This window comes from Artemia sp. Qi Xiang Cuo, chromosome 8, assembly GCF_049724085.1.
Source record: "Artemia sp. Qi Xiang Cuo chromosome 8, ASM4972408v1, whole genome shotgun sequence".
In the NCBI taxonomy this organism is placed as follows: Eukaryota; Metazoa; Arthropoda; class Branchiopoda; order Anostraca; family Artemiidae; genus Artemia; species Artemia sp. Qi Xiang Cuo.
In genome coordinates, this window is record NC_142801.1 from 51,203,249 (window position 1) to 51,230,845 (window position 27,597).

General features: G+C 35.9%; 1 protein-coding gene across 3 annotated transcripts in view; it reads right to left on the reverse strand.

The window, feature by feature from the left end:
• Positions 1-27,597, reverse strand: part of LOC148949533 (protein gustavus-like) — an 87,514-nt gene that overhangs the window by 16,316 nt on the left and 43,601 nt on the right. For 2 of the 3 annotated variants that reach the window (XM_089093561.1, XM_089093559.1), the window contains exons 2-4: positions 18,912-19,246; positions 7,548-7,735; positions 1,520-1,705 (exon numbers count right to left, since the gene is read on the reverse strand). In XM_089093561.1, coding sequence (XP_088949687.1) covers positions 1,520-1,705; positions 7,548-7,735; positions 18,912-18,936 — 399 coding nt within the window. In that variant the 5' untranslated portion in view covers positions 18,937-19,246. Of the gene's footprint in view, positions 1-1,519; positions 1,706-7,547; positions 7,736-18,911; positions 19,247-23,866; positions 24,021-27,597 lie in introns of those variants that run through there. The other variant, XM_089093560.1, reaches the window with a different exon arrangement.

The following is a 27,597-nucleotide window of genomic DNA, read 5'->3' on the forward strand; positions in this document are numbered from 1 at the left end:
AGTTCCATTAAAGTTGGGAGGGATTTTATATCAGTTTTGGTAAGATAACCTTTTTTTGCTTCGTGGCTAGGGGATAAAGTTGACTCCCAGGAAATATTTGTTCCGTTTCTTTTTTTTTGGGGGGGGGGGGGTCATTACTATAAAATATGCCTAGATGACACCTCGAAAAAAAAAAAAAAAAAATACCAAGTTTATGGGCTTTTCAGCTTCCTCCAGGTAAATATATGCAAAATTTTGAACCACAAAATTTAAATGTCACAAGGCCCCCCCCCCTTCCCCAATAGATATCGACGCAACTGTGAAAGAGACGAATATTTAATTCATCTTGATTGATCTAAATGTTAGAACTTCGCAAACTTTTATTTTGAAACTTGTAGTATCTTTCTTTTCTAAACATAACAGAGATGTTGGACTTAAGAGATCATACAAATTTGGAATTGCACCCATCATCAGTTTCGTAACACTTTTGACAGATAAACTTAGGATCCAGTAAATTGCAGATAAGTGGTCATTTGATGGTGACGATATAAAAGTAAGTAATATGTTGTAGAAAAACAGCAGATTCAAACCGATTACAAACTATGGATTTACCCCATAAGAAGAACAATAAGAGCCAGAATTCGGCCATGAGAGAGGTTTGAGATGCAAGAATCATCCATCTAGGGCATGATTGCAAAAATCTTCTGGACAAAATCATATGCAATAGCTTCTGTGTGTTCCAAAAGTAATGGTTGTATATTTCATTCGTTTCAAGGATACGCCTTGATAAAGTAAGCAAATCATGCTTTGCTTTATAGACATCCAAAACATGTTTATCAACTTCTCATACCTTAGTTGTTTTTCAGACTGGCCGTTGCATAATAATAGCCATGTTCAGTTTTTGAAGTCTAAATAATATGCTCTTCATTACTCATAACCAGGGTTGCCACTCCAAAGCGTTAATCACTAGAACACGAGTTTTTATTCCAAAAGGAAAAATTTAGCTAAATATTGGCCTGAAATTCAAATGCATTTTATGTTTATCAGAACCAGTTTTACTATAAAACGAAACATTTTCCCGCAATTTATCAACATTTTTGAGAGAGAGAGAATCAAATATTTTTGAAAAAAAAGAAGAAAATGCTAAATATCTTGAGAAACAAATAAAAGAAAAGCAAAACTGATAGATAAATCAGTAGAATTTGCGTTAGAGAGACAATCTATGAATTAAAGTTTTACAAAAAAATATCAGCAATCCATTTTTGAAAAATCCCAGCAAAAAATATTGACTGATTGAGAACCAGATCTGCTTAAGGATCAAAAGAAAATCGCCCGTTATTGACAACTTTTCATTGATGAGTTAAAATGTAAACAGTCTATGTTTGTGCGCAAAACGATTGGTATTAATGGTATTTATTTACATTTTTTTTTACAAATTGCGAAAACAAATAATATGGGGTCAGTTGGCGATTTTTGTTCTAAACGGTTCTTTATTCTACATCTTCTTGTTCTACACAATTCTTGACTGAAAAAAACGTACTTGATATCCAACTGAATGAAGGGGTGCTTCTGAAGTGGCAACACCGACCACAGCATGAGTTCCCCGTTGTCGTGTTGACCAATGAATTTCCCAGACATGAAGGCCTCTTGTGTAGCCATAGCGACCACGAATGCAGTCCGTACTTTGAGCAACTGGATGTCGGTGGAAAGTTAATTTGTCGTCTTCCTGAAAAGTAAATACCCATATTAATTACTTGGGAAATGTATCTATAGCAACTATATAACAAGTCAAATAGACCAACTGTTCCATTTTGGGATTTTAAATTATTACCACTTTTCGTTATAATATCTAATCTTAAAATAACATCAAAGGATATGGTTGTAGATATAGTTGTGTAGGAGGTTCAGCCCTTGAGGGATTAGAGGATTATCCAGGAGATCGGGGCATCTAAAATACGAAAACAGTGCATCGCAAGTAACAATTTTGGACGTTTCCCTTGGGGAGGGGAAGAATCTCTTTCCTGTATTCAGCTATAGTAAGAATAGAATTATCCACATTAGGAAGGGGGAGATAATATATTATTGTGTAAGTATTATCAAGTGAAATATTTGTAGACACAGTAGTAGATAGATCTAAACATTATGAGAGAACATTTTTTAGGAGACAAGGTCTAAGACATAGAACAATGCAATGTAAGCCCATTCTTTTCGATTTTTCATTTGGGAAGGGGCAATCTCATCCCTTTGTTCAGATAAATAAGAAGAAAACAATCCACATCAGAGAGGGAGAGATGAAAGACTGATTTCCCCACGGACCCTCGGAAGCCTCTACAGAGTTATGAAAAAAAGAAGTCATTTTCTACCTCAATCCTATTTTTTGCAGTGTCAACCCCAATGCTATAGAAAAATATCATCTGAACCGCACGTAACTTTTACCTGTGTTACCAAAGTAACGGGTTTTACTGAGAAAAGCACTTAATAGCATCAGACCAATTGTTCAGTTACCACTTACACTGTAAACGCAGCTACTACTACTAACTCGTCGAATATTTTACCGAAATACTACTTTTTGCAGTGTCAACCCCAATCCCATAGAAAAACATCATCTGAACCGCACGTAACTTTTACCTGTGTTACCAAAGTATCGGGTTTTGCTGAGAAAACACTTAATTGTATCATACCGATGGCAAAAACTCCTCCATCCCACCCTTGAAAGCTTCTCCTTAGACCACCCCCAAGAAATCCAAGGAATCGATTTATTACCCCACCTTAAACTGAATTACACAACCTTTCTCTCATACTCTTGTGGGCTACTTAGAAGAATTGTTACAGGGATATCGTCTTGGTCCATCCAAGAAACATGTCCAAGTAACTCAACCTGCTCTTTTATGACCCAAGTACTGAGGTTGTTGATAATTCGCTAATGAGGCTGATGGGAATACGCTACTATTAAAAATAAGTCATGTCTTTGTTTCTGCCATCTAATTTTTTTTAACTGTAATATACCCAATACGAAAAAAAAACAAAAAAAAAAACACAGTAATAGGTAGACTGAATTTACTTCAAAAAAGTGGTGCACGCTTAAGTCAACCCGCAAAATTCATGGAGACAACTTGCCACGAGATTGATGGAGCTTTATAGGGGAATATTTTAGGTGTTTTAGTGAGGACAAAGACACTCCGGATGACGTCAACGAAGCTGATCATAAATGACGCCGGCAACGGTGGTAGCCATGATGGTTAGATAAGTCAAATGATTACAAGAATGAGGAAATTATTGACGACGGTGATCCCAACGATGACAAACGGTGGTCATATTTACGGACAACGACGGCCATTGCGCCTGTTTCCGACGCCATCATCATCGCAGTCAATAAAGTCGTAGTTCTTGTCTTAAACGTTACTGAGGTCATCGTCCGCATCATTATCTCCATGATCTAACGTCTTCAAAGTTATAATTTTAATGCCTTCCCCCTTAGGCTCTCTCCATCCTTCTGGCCTTTCTTTCATTGACTTATCATGATGAGTTGTCACCATAGTAACGTGTTTATGCTGTGCAATCCCCACGACCAAATGTAACCATTATTATCCACAAAAGAAAAATTATTGTTACTACAAATTGTACAAGAATCAAACTAGCGTGTTTAATTTTATTTTCGGGCTCCACTTAAGGTTATTTCCACGAAAAGAAGACACTGGAAAAATCTAACTTGAGAAAAAACTGTGCAATAGATCTGCATAGTTGTCATGGGCGCCCATACGGGGGGCAGAGCCCCCCTGGCTGAATGACGCTGCCTTATATTTTTAAATTTTTGTTTTGAGATTTCTATTATACAGCATTAGAAGTGCCGACTAGACCAGGTAAACCCCCCCCCGAAAAATTCGGCTTGTGGGCGCCCATGCTAGTTGCCAAATTCAATTGCAATATAGAAAAATAAAAAATGATCCTAGGAAATCAAATGTTAAAAATTTTATATACGTCAAAATTCTAGAAGGATGTTAAGGTAGTTTATGGGTACGAGTTCTACCTTAAGCTCAATTTACCAGCTATATATTCCCACTTTTTGGTTGGAACTCAGGGTTAATTGCCTTCCAATTAGCGCAAAATTTAAAACATATTAAAAAGAAAGAATTAGCAAAGAAGACAGTATACTTGCCCACTTTGGAAAGATGAGGATGATTTGGTGCACTGCCTGAGCTGATGACAGGGGCTCTCTACGATATGCAAAGGTATATTCGGAAAAACTGAGTTGATACTTCCAGATATCTTAAAAAGTATGTCGCCATATTTTATCTGCAGAATAGCGAGGTATCTGGGAAGGTTTATTTAAAGAAAATCCTAGTTTATTAAATACATGTAATATTTCATTTAAGTGTTTTCATTGTGATAGGTATTTGGAAGAGTAGAGATCGCTGATGTACGTTTATACAATTTGCGCTTTTTTTGTTTACATGGCCGTATTTTTGGTTTAAAATATAATTGATCTTTACTTATCTACAGCCTAACCTATAACTGCAAAAGTGTTTGCTCTATCAAGGCTGTCTTCCTTATGTGGGCGAACTCAAAAAAGGAATTCAAAGAATACTGAAATATGCGCACAAGCTCTTACTTTTTAATAATTCACTTTGTCAGTAATGTAAGGTAAATCTTTATTAATACAATTAGTTACAACAACCTTAACTTTTAATTTTTAACAATCATAAACAATTAAATAAAATAAACAACACTTTCACATTGAAGAAGAACCTATAATTGTTTGCGGTAGTGCGAAATTCCACGTAGCTCCTGACCTATTAAATTGTTTATTTAATCGGATATTTGATGACCTGTTTATTTTTTGGTCACTTGGCAACTAACAAGTGACTTAGTACAAAATACAGCATAGGGTTATTTATATTATTTATATAATTGATATTTATATTTAATAATATTTATTATAATAATATTTATATTAAATATTTAATTAATATTTATATTATTTATATAATTGAATACAAAATATTCAATAGGGTTATAAGAAATTGTTGTTGGTTTCGAGGTAAATTTACCTAACTCCTGTCAGTTGAGTTGGAGATAACTGTTTCGCTGAGTAAAACGCAAAAAATTGGATGGGGGAAGCAATCTCAATTTAAGATAAGAGGATCCCCCTGGCAAATTTCATAGCCTATTCCCCTACCATACACACCAGTTTCATGCAGATCCGGGGATGGAGACCCCCGGGGTAGGAAAACCAACAGAAAAAACTTTAAACAATAATACAAATTTGCAATCAAAAAATAGCCCACCAAAGACATCCCTGTCACTAAAAGAAGAAAAAGAGATAATTTGAAAAAAATTTCAAATTGTGAATTCTTTAACAGAATCTGCAGTGTTAACAAACATTCCTTTTAGTACACTTATGTTTATATTAGACTCAAACTAGAGCCCCAGTCTCCTCTAGAAGAATGACAACTTTAGTGCCTATGATCTGAAGCCTAAGCTGGTCATTTATGTTTGTCCCTTATTCGTAGTTGTCAAAGTATGTGTTTTTATTTCTGGTGTTTCTTTTTTGTTTTTCTCGATTTTTACTCTGTCTTTTTCTGGGCTCTGCCCACTTTTTTTGTGAGGGGTTATAAACAAAATGATGATGATAGTGATGAGATACTTAGGATATCAATTTCAGAAAATTTCCTGGCTTTGTTCAATATACATAAACTAGAAGAAGGGATGGAAACATTAGTTACCTCATGACAGCTCCCCCGTCAAGGATTGTTATTTTAAGACGTGTGCATGTGTAAAAATTGGAGGCCAGAAGACCTGCTATTTTTCATATCTTAGAGAAAACCTTCAGATCAAGCTGATAAAACACCAAGAACGTTGTTCTTTACTGGAATAGAAATAAGCAGAAAAAAGGCACTTAAAGCCAGAGCTTATCAAAACAAACATCCCGACATCTCCCCTGCGAAAAATCTATTTTCTACAGGTTCCGGCATGCAAATAGATTGTATAACTGTTCCTTATGGATATTTCCAGACAACCAAAGATTGCGAGAAACACGCGTGCGAACAAAATTTCCAGACGCTTCCGCTAGTTATGCTCAAGGTGTTTGTATGTGTTTATTTTGTTGCAGGAAACGGCGCATATGTTAATAAATTGGCTCTATTCGATATCGGAAATTATTTTCTAACTTCTTTTCTAGCTTTATCTGGAGAAAAATCAGGAAAAGAGGAACCATATGACCCAAGGGTAAGCTACAGAAGATATGGATAATTTCAGAGACCACACTGCCTTTCCATGACGATAAATAAAAGTTCATATAGAGATACAATCCTTTTAATAGACAGTATTTCACAAACAGTGATACAAAATCATAGAAAATACCAGATATTTCAGTCGCATATGGTCACCGATATATCTGGGATTTTGTGAATTTCTATCACTGTTTGTGAAACACTGTCTATTAAAAGGATTTTATCCCTATTTGAACTTTTTTGCATCTGTAACTGAATGATTAGAAAGATCTATATAAACGTAAGTAATGGATGTGGGGACTTCACTACCTTCTTAAAAGGTACATGGAATAAGCGTCATGGACAACAACTAGTGTCTCTCAGTCGTGCAGCGTAGGACTTTGGCCGCCCGACAAAAGAAAAATGGGTCATTTCCTTACCAAAATGATGTAAATAAGATATGTAACGCTTCAAAGTACTCAACGGGGGAGGGAGGGGGGGTCAATTACCCCGAGAGATTTGTACTAAGGACCCAGAAAGAAAAAAAAAAAAAACAAGGGCGAAAGGGCACTGCCATTCTTTTTACTTTTGTATATACATTAAAAAAAAAAAAAAATAAAAAAAAAATAATAAATAAAAAAAATCCTGTGCCCTCAACATTTTCGTCAATTGACACCACTCCCGAAGACCTATCAATATTCACACCAACCAGGCAAGCGGTTTTTAAACAAAATTACACCTCTTACTGCAGATTTATCGCCAGGTTAGACCTACCCAATACCCACGCTTGTACCCAAAAATTATATTTATGTCTTACCAATCTAGAGCAATCACAAACTTTTCAGAATAAAAACAAATTTTCAAAGGAACAAATAATAAAAACAAATTTTATATTACAATTTGAATAAGAAGAGCCAAGAATTTCAAGACAATTTAGGATTTTTTGGAGGGGGAAAAATCCGGACCCAACACTCCCTACGTTCGTCCCTGAAAGTGAGTAAACACATATCTGTTTTGTTGATGTGTAAGTGTCTATATAATATTCTGTAGTGACAGTTTTAAAATATCGTTTAGTGACTCGTTTAATACGTAGCATGCTGCATAAAAATAAGGAATTGCTTGTGCATTCCAGTCAAACGGAGCCAACAGCATAGCTAGCCCTCGCTAGCAGTGCATTATATAGTTTCTAGTGCCTTCTAATACTTTTCTTTCAATTAATACCTCTATGTTGTTAGGACAATCCGTAATGCCTCTTATTTTGGAGAATTTAGGTGCAACAATTCCCTATATTTGTGGTTTTATTTTCAAATTAGTCTTTATTAGTGTTGTATGACGAAGCTTTTAGCGATAATATTTTACCTTGACAAATATATTTAATGATCTATCATCTGGATTCCAACTATGTTTAATTTGTACTTCTTTTGAAACAGGGGGCATATCCAAAAGCATATCTAATCGTGAAGGTCTGACGAGGTCTTGACCTAGCTCACGAGGCAGGGTTGATTTGAGGTTGGAGCCACCTTCGCGACTAATTGAACGAACACCGCCTGAAAAATAAAACAGCAATGAACGATAAAGAATTAACATCGAACAATGATGAAATAAATAATAATTCTAAAAATATGATAATAAATTGTGGCTGTTAAGAATTCTTGGTTATATATTTGAACTCCTTCTAAAAAGCTCAATTAGGAACACACTAAATTTTAAAGTCTGAAAAACAAGTTTAAAAAAAGAAGACATTTTTCGAAAGAAATGCATCAAAACACAAAATGAGAACCAACGAGGTAAGATGAAGATGGCGTTATCCCTTCTTGAGGACGCCCTGCACTGAAATAGTCAAAATTATATACACTTTAAGTTCACGGGAATGCGTTTAGAAGACAAGCAGAGCCGCTCAAAGGGGAAGCAGCCGGGGCAGCTGCCCCGGGTGCTGTGGCTGGGGTGGTGGCGCCTCCTTTGATCAAATTTTCACTTGGATTAGGCTTTTCTTTCTTATATTTGAGCCGGGAGGGGGGCAATTTAATCAATTTTTCTCCGGGCACCACTAACCCTAGGAACAGCTCTGTAGACAAGGTGGGGGAATCAATGGAAATAATTATCCCTATAAAATTTCTGATAAGTTTGGAGAACTACTGGACCCCCTCGTATATTTCATTTTTATGTCTCTATGACAGGTTTTTTTCAACCAATTTTCATCATATCTTGAAACAATGTGGTGTTGATTGTCTTTACTTGAATGGATAATACGCAAGCCAAACATATCATACAGACTTAATACTGAAGAATCCTATTTATATGAGTTGTGATAAAGCAGTCGGGTGACAAGATAAAGCATGTCTACACCAGCCTAATATCTATTTTCCGTTTACAACAGCTGGAAACACGTCATTCAAACAAGAACCATGGCCAAAATTTCGAGCCTGCCAAATTTTATTTCGGAACCTTTAAGACGTGGACTAAAAATTAGATCAAAGTGTTCCAGATAACTTTCACTGGAGGGTAATTCCATGTTTCCCCAAATTCGATGGTGCCTTCCTTCTCCCGATTAATTTTTAGCATCAAAGTCATGAGCTTTTTTAGTTCGTTATGCTTGATACGGTTTACCATGTGTTTCCATTTTATGTAGCATAAAGTTATGTACTTTTCATTTAAATCACATGAATAGAATAACAAATGGACAATAAAAAAAAGAAGTAACGTTGAAAAGATACAGACAAAAGGAGAAGCATGGCAAAGGTAAACTGTGGAAATTACTGAAAATGTATTTTAAGGACAGATTACTGACCCAGTATCAAAATAAGACAGGAACATAGTCAAGCAATTGTAATCTGTGTTCTAATAACAGTTAGAGGTTTCAGTATTGAGTAGCAGCGTGTAGAAGTTGGAAGCTGAAGGGATACCGGTACGCCATCTTCACGAAAAGCTTCACAACTTACCATTTCGGATTAAATGAATAAATATTTGGAAGTCTCTGCTTTTACTGAACATTGTAAAATTTCCATACAAATCGTCACTGTCTCTGCATTATATTAATAAGTAAGATGTTTTTTTTGCATAATTGTATTTATATTTTCCTTAGGAGCCTACGTAGTAGTTCTCCTGGGTTAGGGGGGGGGGATTCTAATAAGTTTTAATGGAAGTTATTTCTAGTTTTTCTTTTTTTTTTAGCTAAAAATTCAATTCCTTTATTTCAAAAATGCAATCTCTAGACAGGAAATGCGTTGTTTAATACGTGCTTTGTTATCCACGAAGCCATCCACGAAGGAAGACTTCTGGATTTGCAAAATAAGATTCCTTAAAAAAAAGGTGTCGAAAATGCAGTTTTTTTTTTGTATTTTTGGCGTAGCTTTACCAATTTCAGTATGGAGAGGGATTTCTCTTTACGAATCCTCTTATTGCTGGCACTTGACTGATTTTCTCTCACATAAAGCCATTGCCGCACAAAGTCCAGGATCTTTTGGCTCAAATCTGAGTGAATATTTTACTCAGCATTCGAAAATGAACCTCTATCTCTATAGTGTATCAATCAGTATGATTAGGGATGCCACCCCTGGTCATTACTATTTCTAGCGATTTTTTATATTGCCTAAGTAAAAAATTACTAAATCAGCACATAAATCACTAGAGTACTGAAGAAAATCACTAAACCAACCACAAAATTACTTAAATCTAGTGATTTTTTTTTCACCGGCAGACAACCCTGAGTATGATGACTTCACTCGCACAATTGTGTTCATACACATATCTATTGTATTCATATACACATTATATCTATATTTTATTAATAAGTGCAATGGCTTTTCTCCTGGAAATTGTCCTGGGGGTTAGATCAAGCCTATTAGGCTTAGGTCACTTGTTCGCCTGTGAGTCCAAACAAATTCAGCCCCCTGTTTTGCATATAAGTCCATTGGACATTTTCATGAGTCATCCCAAAAATCTCGATCATCCCTTAGTTCTATGACTATCTACCTTAGTTCTGCCCTAGGATGGATGGATGATAGACCATCTACCGACAAGTGAAAATGACATAATTTTTATACAATCCTGAAAAAGGCTTTGCCTCTCACTCAGACTATCTGTCTTGGCTTTTTCTCCAATTAGCCATGACTTGATGGCAACTTGATTTGAATTCTATAGCTCCTACTTTTCTTTACCCGAAGTGCATTTATTTGCACTATGCTTACATAATGTACTTAATTCCCTTACTATATGTTCCCATTCAATTATCATTTCATCAATAAATTCTAAGGGAAATTAATTCTAGCTGATTTTTTTCTGTTAGAAATTCAATTTCGTCATGCTATCAGTGTGTACAGGCCACTGTATATACAATTAGACAGTAAGTTTACCGCAGATGATTTCTGGCTCTTCATTCTCGGTGCGAACAAAAAGCTCCTCCCACTTATTCATGCATTAGCGGGTTAGTGTGTATGCGTCAATCAATGAGAAATGGTTCGAAATTGTATTATTCGTAATTGCAAAAGCAGAAAAAAACTTGGTGAGCCAGCCAAGTGGTTTGCAACTGTCCCATCTCACAGGTATGACTTAATTTATATACAAATTATGAATTAATATATTATTTATTTACAGTGGACTTAACTGATTGGCCTATGTAGGATTTCTAAAACCGGGGGCGGGGGTTGATGAAATTTGTGAAAATAAGGAATTGTTTTTTCTTCTAATAATTGGTGGAATAGATTTGATGGTTTCAGGAGCGGATCCAGGATTTTTTTAGGGGGGGGTGCGAAAAATGGGTTGATCCGATAAACTTACGTTAGGAGCAAGTTTAATTATTGCAAACTTGCGTTAATTAGGTAAATTACACTTCTTTAGACTAGGTTAGGGGGGGGGGCACCTCCCTCCCCCCCCCCTCTGGATCCGCTACTGGATGGTTTATCATTTTTTTTTCACGTCGTTATATTTATTTTCTCAGATTGTAGTTCCTGTGAAGCTTGAAAAATGTTAATTACCTGTTTTGGCCGAGAGCCGAGATAAGACTAGTTTCGTTTTCAATCAATGTTTTGGTATGAAATGGGCAGACCTTTCCTGAACTTTAAAGAATAAGCACCTCTGTTTGAAAATCTTTGTACTTTGTGAGTTTAGATAGCGATAAGGGTTCCTGATTGAGACCAATTTTAGGACTTGGGTTCTAATTTTTGGTTGCTGTGGTAAAAGTTGCCACAATAGCCCTATCCAAGAAAATACACACACACACACATATATATATATATATATATATATATATATATATATATATATATATATATATATATATATATATATATATATATATATATATATATATATATATATATATCATGGGCGTAGGGAGCGGGAGGCAGGGGGGCAGCTGCCCCCCCCCCTAGACCTTCAAGTTTACATTAAATATGGCTGAAAAAGCAGATGGTTGGAAAAGCAGTTGATAAAAGGTAGATGGTTGAAAAAACTGGAAATAAACAGAAATGTCCAAATATCGGTTCCGATATTTGGACATGCATCAATATGCTGAAGCATATTGATGATTTATAATTTTTGTTGATTACTTATTAATAAGGATTTCATAAGTATGATAGAACTTGCTGACAATGTAAGGTTTTGTGAACTGCCAATATAACTTATGCTCCCCCCGTCCTTCATCACAGAAGTGACTGCCCCCTCCCCTAGGCAAGATGCTACGTACGCCCATGCCGACATAACTTCATCTCCCCCTCTATCACACTATCGACGGCCCCCCCCCCCTAGACAATATGCTGCCTATGCCCATGATATACATACATATATATATATATATATATATATATATATATATATATATATATATATATATATATATATATCTGCCATTAGCGGTCCAATTACCCTGGAACACGTATTTTGGCAGAAATTTTCTCAAAATGCCATTGAAACCAACTTGAGACTTCGAAACCTACTTTTAATTCCTAAAAACATCTAATAATAACATTGCACTACTAATTACCGATTTTCATATATGGATTGGAATAAATAATTTAAAATTAGTTTCTTCAAAATTTAGTGTTCCAACGTTGAAGCCAAGTTTCGCGTTCAAGAGAAATCTGACTTGTCTACCCGTGAAAAGATCTAATGTCGCTTATGTTTATACGTTCTAAGGAGCACTCGCACCTCGGTCCGGGTTTTTATAATGGGTGAGATAGGGGAAGGTCATACTGCTAATTATATATACAGTGGTACAGGCTTACAGCAAACATAAAAATATAGTTTAAAAAAAATAGTTCCTTCAGTTAGGTACAGAAACCAAATACCTCTATCTGTCATACATGCAAGCAAAAAGCAACTGTCTTTTCTACCTTAGAAAACACATAAGTAACATCCAACAATTATGAATTCTTAGCAAAAACTGGTGGTACAACTTGGTTAACCTAATCATCAGACGTCTATATTTATTCTGATCAATATACGGGTACCAGATTAGCTTGGGTTCTGAACCCCTCTTTTAAACTTGTTTGAATTATTGCTGGAACTTATCATGGGTCATCACATGTCTTTGTCTATTCAAGGGGTCACTAATTACTGATTGTTGGTGCAAACGACTTCGCACATCCAAGGAATTGTTTTAGTTTTAATATTACTCTTACAACGAATTATATTTTCGGTTCTTCCTGGCCTTCTAATTCACATGAAGCAAATTGAGCGCAGTCCCAAAGATATGGGTAACTTTAAGAGCGGAAATGGTGGTAGCATCGACAAAAAAACTACCAACGTCATCTAACATTTGGTGTTTATTTTAGTTTCGTTTTCAGGCACCATGTTCCAACATCGGTTAAAACCCAGCTGTGCACCATTCGTTTTCAGAGGTCTGGGCTCTGCTATCAACCGTTTTCAGCCATCGTGGTTTCTGTCGTGTTCAAACCTGGGTTTCTTGATTCTGGAACCTGCTTTAGTACCAAGTTCAAACACGGGGTTCACAGTAATTGGCGCTAGAATTTAAAAGTGAACTACAAACCTGAGTTTACACTTAATGAATTTTGTTCATTACGATCTGTTGTTCAATTTTTTGTGGCCTTTGTCATTGGGCTGAAAACTATTCATAAATTCAATCTTTCACAATATGATCAATTTATGCATCTCTTTAAGATAAGGTTGAAATGCAACAATAGAAACAGCTTATAAAATTTGAATTATCTTTATGGAAAACATTAAAAATCAATGAAAATCTGAAGCATAACTAACGATCAAATATCTTTGTACTTCTTGATTCGATTTTTTTTTTTCTTAAACCTCAAAGTTACTGGAGTCTATATAGGTTTAAAAGTCCTGATTATACATTTTTTGAATTCTTGCCTTCAATCCTACCATAAGGCGTTTTCAACAGAGCGGGTTCTATCCCTGTTTTTTGGTGGTAGAACCCACATTTTAAAAACGCTTGTTGCACTACACGCGTCCAACCCGCGTTGAGACCCAGTGTCTGAAAACGCGGCTTTTATCAGTGTAATAATAAGACTAATTAATTTCATTAGCGTAATTGATAAAATTAGGGTTGTAATAAGTATCTGATCTTAGTTCCTAAAAAAAGATAACAGAGCTTGAAAAAATGCCAAGCGCCACAAGCTAGATGACATTAGTAGTTTTTTTGTCGACGCTAGCGCCAGTTTCCACTCTTGTAAGTTACCTATACTCTTTGCCTAGTCTCTTGGTTCCATTTAGAAGACAGTTTATACGGAATAAAAAATCTATCCTACAATAAAAAAGTGAGAGAAGAAAATTAAGTGATCCCACATAGGCTACTTAAAAAGGAAATGAAACTGATACATAATTCAAAAGCTGATTGTTTGACTTAAAGCAAAAAAAATGCTTGAAGGTAAATGAAGATCATAGAGAATTTTTTAACTCCGAGAGCGATTTAATGCCAACTCGGCAGACATTTGATATCAGAATATAAATCAGCGTTAATTAGAACTAAAGGTGCATTATCACGGGCAGAAATTCTTTTAACCATATCTGAATGAAAGGCATATTTAAACGAACGGGCTATTCAACCTTGCTACGCTTTGCATCTCAAGGGTGTCTACCTTAAATGCAAGTTTGGGTCCGATCAACAGATGTTTTCGTTCAATACCTTTGACTGAGTGTCAAGAACATTAAATCCTTCGCTTTCAATAAAATTCTTTTGTTTTGTTTGCATATTTTTGTATCTGAACAAAGCAACATTAAATGTTCTAACATTTTTTTTGTACTGGGACTATTAATGACAAAAGATGATCAGCATGCAGTACATCTCCATTTTTGGAGATATCCTTTCTCTTTCATTAGAAAAAAAAAAATTCTAAATGAAATAAAAACAGTGACGCAATTTACAGAGACAAAGGTCCCTGTGTCCTCGTGTTTTCCAGAAATAAAAAAATCCTAAAAACAGGATCATTTCCACAAAAAAGGACGGCTTCAAGCAAGACCGTACCCAGAAGGGGGAGGGGTTAGGGGTTCTGACCCCCCCCCCCCAAAAAAAAAAATTGTCCAACTCGTAAAAATGTACATGAACAAATTTTTGATGCGTTTAAATTTTTTTTCGTAAACTCCCCCATATGACCCCCCCTCGAAAAAAATCCTGAATACGGCCCTGACTGTAGACTAAGCACATACAGTACTACTACATTATATGAAACGAAATTTCCCCTTCATAATCAATATGGAACAAAGGCATAGAAAGTAAGGTAGCGATCGAGTAGTGTTGCCAGATAGGCAAAAAATAGGTGTCTGAACCGTTTTCACCTGTATGACTGCACTGTCTTATATAATGCACAGATGAAGTAGGATTGAAGGATGGGGTCAAGGTGTTTACAGTAGCGCTAGCTAAATCTCGGTATTAATAAAATGTCATTGTGAATGGGCCTTTACACTTATACTCCGGATCGCACCAAGAGGGGAGTTGTTCCAACATTTTAGAAAGATGGTTCCACTACATTTTACTTAGAGAGAAACCTTTACGTACTATGAAGTCTAAAAATAATATTCCATTCATAAAATTTGAAAGCTAAAAAAACAACAACATTAAAGCATTTACCTTCGTATAGCCTACAAGGAGCCTAGTAGGACGAAAAGACAAAACGATTTTGTAATGCCATGGATATGGGTTTTTAGTATCACAATAGTGTTTCTTCCATGATTTCCCTTTATATACTAATTCTCTGTGACAGTATATTAATTGTTTATGATGTTTATAATCATAAAAAATAGGTACGTATGTATTATACCGCCAACACTCAATTGCTTCATTTAAGTAGAACCCACAGTATATAAATAATAGTTTGTACAGTATGATCGTTCCCTATCTCACCCATTATAAAAACCCGGACCGAGGTGTGAGTGCTCCGGATAACGTAAAACCATAAGCGACATTAGATCTTTTCACGGGTAGACAAGTCAGATCTCTTGAACGCGAAATTTGGCTTCAACGTTGGAACACTCAATTTTAAAGACGCTAATTTTAAATTAATATATTTCAATACATATATAAAAATCGGTAATTAGAAGTGCAGTGCTATTATTTGATATTTTTAGGAATCACAAGCAGGTTTCGAAGTCTCGAGTTGGGTTCAAAGGCATTTTGAGAAAGTTTCTGCCAAATTACGTGTTCCAGGGTAATTGGACCGCTGGCACATACTAACATCAGTAACCCACTAATGAAAGAGTATGTGGGAGGAGCTGTTTGTTCGCACCGAGAATGGAGATGCAGAAATCATCTGCGTTGAACTTACTGTTAATTATCTTTATACAGTGGTAGAACCTAACAAGAACCAGTTTTTATGATCACGTATGAAATTTATTTAGTTTGCGATCTGTATTGATAGAGAATAGTGTCTGATCATGGATGTTAAAATGAAAATTTGGGATTTGCCAAAGACTGAAAAAGAAGCAATTAGATTTTTCCAGGATAAGGGAGTGTTGCCCAAAACAAAACAGTGCGTCAATGGACACAACATGACTATACTCTTCCGAGTTTCTCCCGTAGTTTCCATAATTTTGTTAATAAAGTATCATATTTTGTGATATTTCATTAGGATATTCTATTGTTAGGATATGTGATATTTCGGTACTTTTCTAGAATCCTATAAACAAGCGAAAAGTGAAGTTTCGTTAATGCTACTGAAATAAAACAAAACAGGATGAAAATTAATAGTTTAGAAACAAACTTGGGTTATACATTTGCATATTAGGGGAGTGGGGGTAAACATAGCACACATTTAGTACGTAACCTAACCTAATCCAACCTAGGTACCTTTTATTCCCTCAAAACCCCAAAGAATTAAACTTTAAATATAGTTCCCAGGGTTAGAAACCCTTTGTTTTAAAGCGTCTATGCATTGCCCGGTAAAATGCCTATCCGATCTTCGATACATCTGTCGCGTGTTTATCGGATTCTAGACAAGTACCAATATTTCTACTGAAATGAAGCACTTGAGTGTTGGCGGCATAATACATAAGTACCCAAAACTAACATTTAATAGGATATTTTTCAAAGTCGGGGCTGATTTGGATTTTGGGTACTTGTGCATTATACCCACTCTTTTATATGTCAAATGAGACGCAGCAGTTACCGGGACAGATACCCAATCATAAAACAGTTGTTAGAGTCGAGTTGTGTGAAACGGATGATCTAAAATGAATGATAAAATTATAATTTGGAATTTGCCAGGCAGAAAAAGAGGCAGTTGAATTTTTTCAGGATAAGGGGTTATTGCCCAAAACAAAAGAGTGTGAAAATAGACAAACCATGAATTTTTACTTGAATGAGAAGAAATGTAATCCATTTTGGAGTATCTGTCTTTTTTCTTTACCCAACACCCCCCCCCCCCCCAATGTGCAAGTATATAGCCCAAATTTGTTTCTAAACTATTCTATATTCATCCTATTTTATTTTATTTCATTACCATTAACCAAACTAGCAGTATATAAAAGAGTGGGTATAATGCACAAGTACCGAATTTTACACAGAACTTTGACGAATGATTTTACTTATTGATATAATACCTTATCTTATACAAAGTAAGAGAAACAATGTCACATGCTCATTCTTGACTTGGCACATTTGAAAGATAAGGATTGGATAAAATATTGCAGTCGACACTCAATTTCTATGTTATTATATTTTATCATAGTTCAAATGTCATGCCTCAGATCTATATCATATCAGGCAAATTTTAACAACATTATAATATTTTTGAAAATCGTATTTGCGAATGTTTACGAACTCTCAGACGGGGATGGGGTTTGCTGATTGAAAATGGCTCAAAAGCTGCAGTCAAAAAATATGGTTAGCTTTTGGATGTATTTTCTTGGGTGAATTTTTCCTTACTTTTTATTTCAGTTATGTATACAGTCGAGACTAGTAAATAAAGGTCTCAGCCTTTTTACACTTACCTCCAAGTTTTCACATCTTTTGTTTTAATTTGTCTCCAGGGACACCCCATGATCCGGTCTTTTCTTTCAGCTTCTTAGAAAATATACATCTAAGACAATACACCTATAAACTACCCAATTTTCATTGAGTCATTCTCAAGCTGTCAATACACATCTCCTTTCACCTTTAGCAGCCATTCCCAACCATTCCCTAGGGCCCCAAATCGAACTGGGTGTCGAACTGTATTCTGCTTGAGGCGTTTAACTTCATACGACTTTATCCTTCATCATATCCCATTCAGAACTACACAACTTTCCATGCCCATTTCTCAGACCCCTAATTCCAAAAGCACCCCCTCCGCAGGATAATTGCTGATATCAATACAAGCCGTTTAATGAAAATATTATCGAAAAAAAATACTTGAATTTCAAGTAAATCTGTGACCTCTACGAAGATATAGCTCCAAAACATTTTGCCCCAGAGTACCTACTCATTTTCTCCTATGTTCATTAGCCAGCTACTCCAAACTCGTTCCTCAAACCCTAGTTGCCAAGTTCACCCCCCCCACGGGCCCCCTCGATTAGACTCTGCCTCAGCAGCAGCCAAAAAATATGGCTCTGAATATCAATAATATATGCTGATGGTAAAATATCTTGAAATTTTACCAATTCAAGCTAAACTAAGTAAGCAGGGTCGGGGACATAGAATTACCCTTCTATATGATTTTGAGCCACTTCAAAATAATCTGCCATCACTTCCAGGCAGTTCTGAAGCGGTTCTAATTGGGCTGATGCCCTTCGAGGCAAGAATAAAACGCTTTATCACCGTCTGCTAAACTCTCAATGCGAAATGTTGACAACGAGCAAGTTGTACTTTTATATGAAGATTTTTTTAAAGCAGCGATGCAATAACTTTCCAGTTCAACTATAATATATGGAACGTTTAATCTTGAACAAAGACTAATTATGTCACTCAATGACAATATTTGGTTATAACTTTGTCGTGCCCAAAACAAGAGTCCTTCCAAATTTCTGCAGTTTTACAAGAGTGCGAAAATCATTTTTTCGGCTTTTCGTAAAAACGAAATTTCTTCCAGGATTTACACGAAGAAAAAAAAAGATTACGCAGCCTTCTAGACATGCATATTTTTTGTCTAAATCAAGCTACATCTCCCTTACCTAATTCGGAGATAACCCTCTGTAAATGCTATTATTGAGCAAAGACCCATCAAAAACATATTTGAAAAAGATGCAATGCACATTCTTTCTTACATTATCAATACGACGAAACATTAATAATGATATGGTTATTGCGCAGAATGGTTAATGAAAAAAAAGCCCACTTACTAGATACTTTTTGGCCCATTGTCATGCCTCTATAACGCCTCCTCTTCTCTCTTAATTCGACGCCACTCCTTTGTCGGCATTGAGAGCGAACCGTGTTTTCACTTGGAGGAGCTACACTAGATGGCAACGTTTTTGCCAGTCTTGGATATGAAGTCCTATTAGGCGGACTCGAAGTTTCTCCCTGAGGTTCGTCTCTATACGACCGAGACCTTGTCCACTGTTCAGAACTTGTTTTATCACTATAACAACTCAGTTCACTCCCATAATTTGTTTCGCTTTGACGAGTATTCCGTACTGGTGGCAACCAATGCAATGCACTGTTTCGTGTCTTGTACCTGTAAAATATTCTGAAGGTTAAAACTGGTTTTTTCTTTATTCCAACGTGGTGACAAAATGCTGTTCTTTCGCAATTCACCAATATTTTTTAGAATCTTCTGGCGGAATCAACCCTAAGGTTGACCCTTAACATGATAGCATTACGTGTCCTTCTTGAATTATTCCTCTGGCGATGCTTACAGTTCAGTGGCGGCCTTCTTTTTTTATTACTCGCAAAATCATAATGCAAACCTTCAAAAGCTAGATTCTCATAATCACTGCACTGAGTCCAAACTGTGTATCAAAATCTCAGACATGACTTACTGCCACTATTCAAATAGCATTTATTAACTAAAATATCTTTGTAAAGAAAAATAAAAACAGAATGTATGTGTGTCAATCGTTTTGCAATACAATAAAACAAACGACCACACCTCTTTGGTATTTTTATGTTTTATTTTCGGTCGACAAATTGACACGTTTCTATTGGAAACACATCGCATATGTTTAATGGTATCTGTTTATACAGGGAGATGCTAGGCCTTAGTAAACTAGGTATGACCGAGTAAAACCAAAATTTTCACCATGCCATGAAAATAAACCAAAATCAAAGTAAAAAACCAAAATTAAAACCAAAACCAAAATTGCTACACACGTGGTTAGTAAATAGACAATACACTAATAAAACCAAATAAGTTGAAACGATAGGGAGAAAAAAGTTAATAGGTTTTACCTTCAAAGCATGTAAACTCAAAACAGACATTCCTGCTACTAGATCTACTGAAGACATTTGAACATTTGAAGAAGGATAGGTGAATTATGTCACAAGATATTCTGTAATAATTGCGATTAACACGTCTAATAAAATTGTTGATTTTTGCCCTAATTAAATGCCAACCTGATATTCCAAGCAATGAATTTTGCACTATCGTCAAAAGCATAGATAATTGTACGCCACTGTACCTACGTAGTTCAAAGGGCACTCTTTGATAGTTTTTCCATATTGAATTGCCCCACCCCAACTCTTTTTCTTGATTTACCAAGTAGCCGTGGAGCTTTCAGTGTCAGAGCATGGATCAGTAAATGGAGAAAAAAAAGCTTTAATTCGAAATAACAATCATAGCCCCTTTGTACTTGGTAATTCTTTAGGTTTGTTAAAACATATGACTGACAAAAAAACTAAGTAAAAGATACGACACTAGACCCTTCATGTCCAAACCGACGGTTCTGACCTCCGTTGTAAGGCTTTTCAGCTAGAAATTGCAATGCGGGAGGGAAGCCATCCTATTCTTACACTTCCCCAGATTACTCCGGGTACCCATTTAGAGCTGGATCGACTCTGGCTGAGCTTAGATTCCTCCCACTGACCCCCGTCCCAAACCAAAAAACCGGACACACCAGAAATCGACCCCCGCCCTGCGGACAGAGGATTCCGAATCCAGCGTGCCAACTACTCGGCTAGGACAAAAAATGTAACTTGCACAACAAAGAAATATTTTCTTTTTTTCCACAATTCCAAAAATTTATTTCAAGAGAGATGCTCAAGTGCAACCACAAGATGTCCCTAATGATACGCTGTTCGGACGATTGAACTTGGCAATTTTTGTTCACCAGTTGGAAATCATAACTGGCAATGATGGTAGGTTCAACGGACGTGTCACGTAGCAGTAATAGGACCAACTCCTTGAAATTGCTCCAAATACCATTGCACATAATTTCCAGTAAAAAATCTAGAACACAGTTTATGGATGCAATTGGAACGGGGAACGTAGTATTTCCAGCAGGCTACGTATACCCACGTATACGCATACAAATGGGACAAGAGGTAAAATGCAACAATTTAAAGGAAGTAAAAAGTAATGGGAAGGAGTGGACTAAAAGAAGAAATAGAGAAGCCTGTGTAGCTGCGTTGCCTAAATCAGTCTATCACTCTGATGACTTATGTACAAGTAGTAGCGGGACACATTCAAAATGTACCTTTTTGTACCTCTAGGAGCTTTTTGCTATCTTGGAAATCAGCTGAGTTAGGTGAGTGAAACTTTCAGGAAAGGGCAGGAACCTAAATATGCCCCAAATAGGTGTTTTCAACCTACTATCTCAGCTCTTTCCCTATTTGAGGCGGGTTTGAGTTTGACTTTCTTCAGCTCCTAATTTTGCAAATCCACTTCCAATGGGTTCAGTAGGGTTTTGGTACTTGTCGGTTATTGGAACACACCCAAGAAGTGAAGTTAGAATGAAATGTAACAAAACATGATGATGAACTAATACTTCAGACACAAAATTAAGGAAACCTACCCCTCCCCCTAATATGCCTATATAGAGCCCAAATTATTCAAGTCTAATGCATTCTGTCTAAGTCCAATGCATTGTATCATCCGTCACCTGTTTTTGTAGCTATAATATCGTTTTTCTGCAATATAACCTAAGCGTAATTCTTGAATGTGTTCCGAATAATCGACAAGTACCGGATTTTCAGCAATACAGAGATTTTTTTCCAAATCTAAGGTACATTTATACAAAAAAACGGAATTCTTCTAAAATCCAGGACACATGCGAGAAGTGAAGTTTAGTTAATGCTAATGAAATAAAACAAAATAGGATGAAAATATAATAGTTTCTGAACAAATTTGGGCTATATATTTGCACATTATGGGGGATGGGGCAAAGCATGGCATACATTAAATACGTAACCTAACCAAACCTAGCTACCTTTTAGTCCCCATAAACCCCAAAAAACTACAGTTTAAATTTTTGTCACCGATGAGCAATATCTCACTATGCAGCGGAAATATCAATAGCGGCTTTGATATTTCGATCCGGCTTTCTTTCCTGTGTCCTGGATTTTAAAAGAGTACCAAAAAAAAACTTATAAATCAGGCTTTAACAATGTACACGGCTCAAAATACTTTACTAATTATTTTGAATCTCATAACTTTGCTAAATCCTGATTAATAAAGTTTTCCAAAATTTGGAAGTTTCTTAAATTAAAAAAAATTATAACGGTTTAGAATTTTGCTCAAATAATTGCAAATGTATTTTCAAAATCTAGAATAAAAGAAAAATAGTCTCAAACAAAAACCAACGAAAAACATATTTTATCAAAGTTAAGACTCCTGTCTCCCATGCAATAGAGAAGGAGCAGAGATAGAAGTTTGAAAACACCTTCTTGGGGCTCAATATAAGCTTTGGACTCATTCCTGAAAAATATCATTCGGTAAAGATCTAGAATTGGGCCTCTTCAGGAGGAGACCTGCTAGAACAAAAAGAGGCGCATTTTAAGATTATTAATTTTATTATCCACTTATTTCCACTGTTTGCTTCGTGTTTTATGCATTTCCTCCCCAGACCCCCTCTAAAGGTCTCACATAGCCCTAGACTAAATAAAGAAACTAAAAAAAAAAAAAAAAAAAAAAAAAAAAAAAAAAAAAAAAAAAATGCTTTATACTATGCAGCAAGTATCAATAAATCATTTCCCCATTTGAGTCTGTTTTTGAATCAGTCCTCATTAATTATTATATTATTCTTTCTACATAGCCCAAGGCTATATGAGGCCATTAGAGACGGGCTGGGGATGAACTGTCAAAAACTCGAACCAAACCATTAAAATAAATCTGAAATTAGAAATCTAAAAATGTGTTTCTTTTTGTTCTAGCACATCTCTTTCTGAAGAGGTTCAATTAAAGACCGGTACTCTATGTTAAACGGACTCTTTTATATAGTGTTAGTTTGGTTAATGTTAATGAAATAAAATAGGATGAATATATAATAGTTTAGAAACAAATTTGGGCTATATATTTTCACAGTAGGGGGAGAGGGGGGGGGTAAAGCATAGCATATATTATTGCGTAGCCTAACCTAACCTAGGGGTAAATTTTTCGTTATTCATATTATTGACTTACGATTAAAGTAAGCATACCACTCGATGCCCTTTTTTATGTCTCCAAATATAGTAATCATTTTTGTCGGAAATGAATTTTACCCCACCCCTATATATACCAATTCAAGGTATATATTTGCACATTCGGGGGGTGGGGGAATTGCCTACTCTATAGCAGTTAATACGTCAAAAACGGGTTTTATCATTGCCTACTCTATAGTGAATGCCTCGGGTTTTCGTGACTGGTTTTAAAAGAGTCCGTTTAACAAAGGAGTACCTTAAGACCTTATCTATCGTTCCTCTAACTCCCCAACTTTCCACTAGATGTATAGCAAAATTCTGCGCCCGCATCTAGCCCCTCGACTCAAATTTTACCTTGCACCAAGATTACCCAAAACCACTAAAACACTAACAAGGGGCCTACTGAGGCCCCATATTCCTTTGTTTAGCTTCCTTCTTATTTCGAACCATCAAATTGATCTTCAGCTTTTCCGAAAGTCTTGCCACAAAAATTTGGATTTTTCACAGATCTTGCTCATTTTGAAATGACTTCAATTACAACTTTCTTGTCTTGAAAAAGTACAGTTGAATATAAACTGCTAAAACTATTGAAAATGACAAGATTCAACAAACCTGTTAAGGAGCCCTGACCAATTTACCAACACAATATACTGGACTCATTTTAACATTGAGGCCATCAGTTGCCTAAATGCTGTAGCGTTTCAGTTTTTTATATATTAGAAGAGGTAAAAAAAACACTAACCTATTAGATTCAGCAAGCTCTTTACACATTTTCGCAACCGAGTCACTTTTTTTCTTCCTATTCCTACACTTCTTCACAATATTTTTATTTCCAGCTTTGGTTCTCATTTTCAACTCACACCCTTCCTTCCTACGACTGGCTTTTGTTCGACACAAAAACAGGCCTCTTCAGCCGTGTAAGGTTCGTCTGGTCTCCCCGCTTAACTTCCACCCCTCCAGGCGTACGTCAGAAACAGCTGGGCACATAAGCACCCATAATCATTAATGAAAAATACGGTTCACTGCATAAATACTCGAAAAGAGCCCGCAAAGCTACTGATTACTACAGGCAGTATTCAAATATCCTGCAGTACTTTTGTAGCTAGGCAACTACAAAAATGGAGTAAAAAGGTGGACTCACCGGTGGCGATTCAAATGCCTGCAGTTACAACGAAGATTCAGTAAATTTTAAAATGTTTCATTAAATGGCTAGCTGAAACATACCACTCAATTCGCCATTCATTGCCCATCATATAATAAAACCAATGCCACCCAGAGCCATTCCTAGGGTTGGTGACACCTGGGGGAAAATTAATTACAGCGCCCCCTCTGACGACTCAAATATAAGTAAAAAAGTCAAATCAAAATGGGCAATCCCGCAGCCATGGTCCCCAGGGCAGTTGCCCCCACTTTTTAATGGCTGTAATGTCATGGCAATTGCATACCCCCCCCCCCTAATGCATTGGTATAGTTTTAGACTATATGCAAAACCTTGTCGATTTTGTTGGTTAGCATTATTTTCTCTCGTTGGTCGAGAAAATTTTCTCAAGTGGCGATCTTAAAAAAAAAAAAAACAAAAAAAACAACAACATCAAAACGTGTATAAGGCCCTGGGCTATATTCAGGCATTGGGAAACGGGCCAGGACGCAATTGGTATATGGGTACAGAACGTTGAATGGGAAATCGAACGGTACATTAATCTTTCAGCCAGCAAATTAATCTAACATTCGACGAATTTACCAATAGATTTCTGATATTATTTATCACGCAGTTGAACATTTCCTTTAAGACTTTCAATCGCGGTAAAACAGAATTTTTTATACCAAAACTTCCTTTCTTAACTATTTCTGCAAATGAGAAAAGGAGATATGACACATTTTGGAAAGAAAATAGGCTTTTGAATTACTTCAGAACTAGAAAGAAACCAGAGAACAGCAAGGGGCGATTTTCCGATATTTTAAACCCCCTTGCCCCCCTTAAAAATCCTCGTTATCGCTAAAGGATGTATCAATGGTTTGAATTGAGTGGGGGTCAACTCCGAATAATGTCTTTTTAGGTCATAAAACCAATCAAGACTGTGCTTCTTCGAATTTAGGAAAATATCGGCCTACCTTTCCTAATACAAACAACAGCTCTTCTAGTGAAAAGTCACTTAGGAAATTCCAGCACGTCAATATTAATATATTAAGCATACTTTAGATAGGAGCACAAAGTTAAAAATAAAAAAGGGGTATTACAGTAGTCCTATCCGCCCAATTTTATTCCGAGAAATCGTAAAAAAAAAAACACACACACACACACACACAAATAAGAAAAATATAAGTATGGATACTTAATATGAAAAAGTTAGTGAAAACAGTGTAGAAACATCGAAACTTCGGGGAAATCAGAGACTTGACCCCCTCCCCCTCCACCATACTATATACCAAGCATATCTATTTTCTCAAATTTTTGGTTTGAGAGATCTTGCCAATATGCAGGATTTTATTCCAGGGAGGTTTATAAACGAATAAATTCATGCAAATTACTACTTATGAAAATTATCAGATGTTCTGGAATGAAACGTGAACATCGTGACAATTTGAAGGGAATTTGCAACATGATGCCTTCGTGGTCGGGAAAAGCCAAAGTGATAAATTTAGTATTTAAAATTAGCTGGTTTAGCATCAAGAGCAGGGTCTTACTTGAAATTAGTATCATCGACCCTCCCCTTCTATTAAATAGTGAGCTCTCGCCAACTTCTTTTCAAGTACTAGATGAAATGAAATTGAATAATAATAAAAGCGCCATTTTTATTGGAGGTAGATATGCCCACAAACGAGATTTTACTTGTGGAGAATACATGGAAGGGGGAACTTATCACAGCTAAAGGGCTTATTACTAATAGGAAATGTTTTGGTTAATCATAAAAACTACGAGATGTTTGAGGATACACGGGTCCGAAGGCCTCTATTTCTGCTTAGGTGCCTGCTGTATCTACAACATTGTAGTATTCGAGTCCCTAAGATAACAGAAGTCCAAAATTTAGTCTTTTGTCATAGCAAAAAAAGAGATAAACAAAAAATGTAGGATAAAGGAATACAGGAAGATTGTTATCAACATGAACCAGTTCTTACTAATCCGGTCAATTTATCATTTAGCACCTCAGCATATAACACTAAAATATTAGGTTATGCATACAATTGAAAACGTTATCTCTGACTTAACGAGATATGGGACATATAACGATTGCATAAGCCACCAAAAAGAAAAATTTGCAGTTACTTGATAAGAGCATGAATATAGGACCTATGTATAACTACTTTTATCAGAGACAACAAAATGTTCGCATTCCATACAGGAAAAGTTCTATTGTACATCATATTAGCCAAAATAACGATGTTAGAAGCTGAAAACTAGTAACGTCCAGCAGAAAGAAGAGGAGAGGTTTTGGTTCCAACCCACCCAGGTAAAAAAATACGTTTCCTGGCTCCGCAATGATTGAAACACCTTAAAAACACCATTTCCATAGATGACCCCGAGGAGGGGGCATATTATTTAAAAAGAAATAGAAATTATTGAAAATGATTGCAACAAATTCCAAAATCGTACGACAGCATTAAGAATGGACCCGGAGATCCCCCTATGAATATGTGTTTCCTCTATGGAGTCCACATCTTTAATGCAGAGATTAGGGGCTTTTTGCAAAAGCTCTAACTTGAATAGCCCGAATTTCGTTTGTTTTAACATTAAACCGTGCACATCTTTTTAATATACCTGTGTAATTTTTCTTTAGTATTTGTCTTTTTGTATATGGCTTTAATTGGCTTTTAAATACAGATTATTATTATTATTATACCTTGGTCGCTAAGGGAAATTCCTCTTGAATTTCTTCGCGTGCATGATATTTATTGGGACCAGTGGTTGGTTATTAGTGCACATAGTAACTCTATTAAATCGACTGGGAATCAAGTAGAAAGTCAAAAGGGGGTGATGTTTTCAAGAACCTCTTTTTAAAAACTGACTTTTCTGGATTAAAAAAAAAAAAAATATTATTTTAGTTTTCTTCAAGTGAAAAAGTTTCTTACATGTTTTGCCACTTTCTACTATACTCAAACTCGTGAATGCAATCTTAAATTATTGGTTGATAAACCAACTAGTGTATCAGGATTAATTGTGAACAGGTAAATTTTTTTTTACAAATTTTCTCCATTTTACCTATAGGCTACAGTGATTCATATCTGTAATAGTTTATATTTTTTGTTTATTATGTTAATAAAAGTCAAAAAGTTAACGAAAAAGTCGAAGTATGTCGGTAAAACCCAGCTAATCATTAGTCTTCAACTCTGAAAACGATCGTGTGACATCATACACCGGGTATCTGAAGTCCGAATTCCAGCAAGTATTTTTCGTTATACCATCAGTAGGCTTTTTATCAAAATAGAAACGAATTTTATAATGCGTGTTTTGGCAGGCCCGGATGGAATAGGTGC